Below are 4,025 nucleotides of genomic sequence, written 5' to 3'. Positions count from 1 at the left end.
AAAAAAAAAAAGAAATAACAGGTTTTTAATTTCTACTTTTTATTTTATGTAATATTTAAAGGTATAAAATGTTGTAAAGAATTTATATTATTACTCGTCTTTAGATGGAGTGGATAAGGAATTTCATTAAAATTTAGGAAAATAATTTATCCTTCTCGATCATTATTGTACACATTCTCCTAATTACAAGATGGAGAAAATGGTGATTATTTCTTAAAATCTATAAGATAGTAGATATATATAGATACATCAACTATATAAAAAAAGTTTATATTGTAATTTTTTTTAAAGAATAATGATAATAATAAAATATTATTTTAATTTTTAATATTTAGAATAAAATTTAATTTCATGTTTAACATTTAAATTTTTTATTTTTGTCTCAGATTTTATTTCATCGTATTTTTTATTTTTGGTCAAAATTAATTTTATTTTCAATATATACATTTTTTATTATTTTCACTACTAAATCATTATGATTATCAACTTGCATTGCCATTGCTATGTAGAAAAATAATTTTAAAAAAAGTAAATTTTGGAAAAATAAATTAAATTTGAAGTATAAAATAAATGATATAACAAAATAAGTTGTTTGGCACAAAAATAAAATACTTTAAATATTAAAATTGAAATTAGGATTTAATTAAAGTTTTAAAAGTTAAATCAATATTAAAACGAGTGTTTGGAGTTTGGACTTTGGACTTCAGAGTTTAGAGTGTGGGATTGTGACTACTGACTAGTGGCAAAGTAGTAAATAAGATGAAAAAATAAGGGCTAAGATAAGGAGATGATATTTATGGAAAGTAAGAGGGCGGCGTTGTTGGATGGTAAGGACGCAGTAGACTTGTCTTGAAAATAGAAAAATGGAGAATGCAAATATCCCATGCAATTGCAATTTTCATATCCTATGAATCTCAAAAACAAATGACGAAGCAGCTTCATTTAATAAGCTCTCATCAACAAATATCTTTTTGTTAATGTATATGTATTTATATGCATAGCTATTGATATAAGGGGGATGTTAATTTTGGGCAAACATTTTTGATAAAAAACATAGAAGATAGTTAATTATCTAACATCTTTCTGTTAAATTCTTCAATATATGAATTTAAGTCTTTTTTTTTTTTTTATCAAAGATAGGAGACTTGAACCCCCAATCTTTTAATTGAGTATGGAAAGACTATGCCATTTGAACTATAACTCGTTGGCGAATTTAAGTCTTCTTATAGTCCACAAATAAGATATATTTTACTCGTATATAGAAATGTGTGTGAAATTAAAAGATCCATGCACAATTAAGGTTCTTTTTTCCTACCTAATTCAATTTTGTTTTCAAATAATACGACACAATATTTCCATCACTCTCTTTCTCTTTTCCCAACCTTTTTTTTTTCCATTCTCTCTTCTTTTTCTTTTTTCCTTTCCTCTTTTCATTCCCTCTGTTCTTCCTTGCCCGGTCTTCTCTCTTGTATTTACTTTTCAATAATTTTTTGTGGTGTTTTTTTTGGTGGTGTCTTATTTTATCTTTTATAAATGATTTGAACATAGTGATTTATTAGATCTGGAAGAAGGATACAGTGAATTAGTTGTCTTTTGTTTGTAAAAATATTTTCAGAGTAGAAAAATGGTCAAATTTATATGAAGAACAACGAGAATATTTTAGAATATTGTAATACTTTTCATGTAGATTTAAAAACTAAAAAGATTTAGATTTGTTTTTGTTTTTACCTGTTAATAAAAGATTCTTCAGAGAGTGAAATTTAATTTACCTACCAATAGTGTGCCGTTTCTAGAACACACAAGATTGGAAAATTTGGTAATTAACTTCATTTTCAAGGTCTAGAAACTAATTAATTAACTATGTGCGAATGACATCTTGAAATGATGTACGGAATTGTCTTGTTTATCTAAAATATATATTAAAAATAAATTAAATTATGTATATATATATATACAATTTATGATAATTAATTTTAGCGACTAATTTTAATGTCTAAATAGTATTTTTGTTAAAAGTATATATATGTATACATGTGTTACGTTGTGATGAATAATTATTTTTTGCAGGGTATGATACTAATGCAAATACTATGACGAAAGGTGTTGGAAACTACAGTGGCAGTGATGAACTTAGTCTATCCACAATGAACAGATTCAATAACCAAATTAGCTTCTCATCATCAAGAAGCCCTTCTTCTTCAGCAACGGCAACTAATAATAATAACCGTAATGGTGGATTATTCTTCCCTAATTATGGTTCTTGGAATGAGACATCATACAAGAGGGACGACCAAAATAGGATTCATAAGTTAATTTTTTATGCTAATCAGGTACTACATTTTATTCATATTTTCTTATTTTAGTTTCTCCATCAAATCAAATACACAATTTATAATTAATTACATATGTTGATGATCATTAGAATGAAGAGTTTGGGAATAATAAAGTTGTTCATACACTATCGCATCAACTAAGTTTTCCAAAAGCGGAATCGGAGATGTTTGCAATGGAGAATATGATTCACTTCCCATTATCAGATTCTGTTCCATGTAAAATTAGAGCCAAAAGAGGATGTGCTACTCATCCCAGAAGCATTGCCGAAAGGGTATGTACGTACCATCTTTTTTCTTTTTTTCCAAACTATATATTTGACCCAAATTAAGGGTAGTCTTTTCATATATAGTTGCAGTGTAATGTAATTCACATTTACTTATTTAAGTAAGAATTAGTACATATACCGTGTGTGAATAGTATAATGAATGATATCAACTATGACATAATTGTACTAAAATTATAGATCAAATTAGTCATTTGTATATAATATATATTAAAAATTTAATAATTAAATTAGTAGTTAATTTTTTGTATATCAAATATTTTTGTAATTTTATAGTATATATTATAATTTTTTATTTTAAAAGAATCATTTGAAATACTAAATAAATTAAAAAATAGAAGAGATTTTCAATATTTTAATTTGGAATTTTAAAAAGAGAATATTCATTATTTTCAATCTAATTGATAATTGGAAGCATGTATTAAAAATATCTTTTAAAATAATTAACTAAACAGCTTTCATCAAATTCATGAACTCAAATAATTAATTTGTAAATTAATGATTGTGATGGTGATAATAAGTATGTAGTTATTTTCAGGTGAGAAGAACTCGGATCAGTGAACGAATGAAATTATTAGAAGAGCTTGTTCCGAACATGGACAAGGTAAGATTGTTAATCATGATTATATTCTTCATGAAACATGCATGGAGGAATATATATATATGGATGGAGTGGCGTGGTTTTTGAATTTGCATTGGAAAAGTCAACATATAAATTGACTTGTATGTATGTACATTGTTGAGCAGCAAGCCAGCACAGCAGACATGTTGGACATGGCTGTAGGATACATAAAAGATCTTCAGAAACAATTTAAGGTGCGTAACTGACAATTCTATGACTATAAGGATAGCTAGCTAGATACATTGCAAGTTTAATTTGTTTAATTTGAGAATTATATAATGAAATGTCCTTACTCGTCTCCATACAATTAATCACTAGCTAACTCATATAAAGCTATGTAGTATGTACTATCATTTTTGCACTGTCTATCTGACATATATGTAAAACATGCCCTTTTTATTTTTAATATTGGGGTTGTAGTAGTATTTTTTAATAATGTAAAAATGTAGTGTATTTTTTATTTATATTGATACCATAAATTTAAAAATCAGATTTATGTTTTTTTATTTTTTTATGATATCACAAATTATAAATTTAAAAGTTAGATTTGTAGTTTTTAAACTTTTTTTTTAATTCAAATCTAAGGATCATATTTGTATTGTAGTATTAAAAAAAAATTAAACATACTAATCGGACTCTCTAATTTATTTGAAAACAACAAAAAAAATTATCTCACTATAAATTGAATCCTTCGATTTTTCATATTTGAGAGTTCGATTTATTATTTAAAATTAAAAAAATAAATTCATATATCAAAATATACTAATTATTTATGATATTCTATTA

At 25.2% G+C, this 4,025-nt stretch overlaps 1 protein-coding gene across 1 annotated transcript in view; it reads left to right on the top strand.

The window, feature by feature from the left end:
• LOC107647919 (transcription factor bHLH130) overlaps positions 2,049-4,025 on the top strand; it is a 3,075-nt gene continuing 1,098 nt past the window's right edge. The window contains exons 1-4 of the mRNA XM_016351971.2: positions 2,049-2,330; positions 2,423-2,605; positions 3,156-3,221; positions 3,365-3,433. Of these exons, the coding sequence (XP_016207457.1) occupies positions 2,091-2,330; positions 2,423-2,605; positions 3,156-3,221; positions 3,365-3,433 (558 nt within the window). The 5' untranslated portion in view covers positions 2,049-2,090. The remainder of the gene's footprint in view (positions 2,331-2,422; positions 2,606-3,155; positions 3,222-3,364; positions 3,434-4,025) is intronic.

The sequence above is a fragment of the Arachis ipaensis genome, chromosome B06 (assembly GCF_000816755.2).
Source record: "Arachis ipaensis cultivar K30076 chromosome B06, Araip1.1, whole genome shotgun sequence".
Lineage (NCBI taxonomy): Eukaryota > Viridiplantae > Streptophyta > Magnoliopsida > Fabales > Fabaceae > Arachis > Arachis ipaensis.
This window is presented reverse-complemented; position numbering and strand designations above follow the sequence as displayed.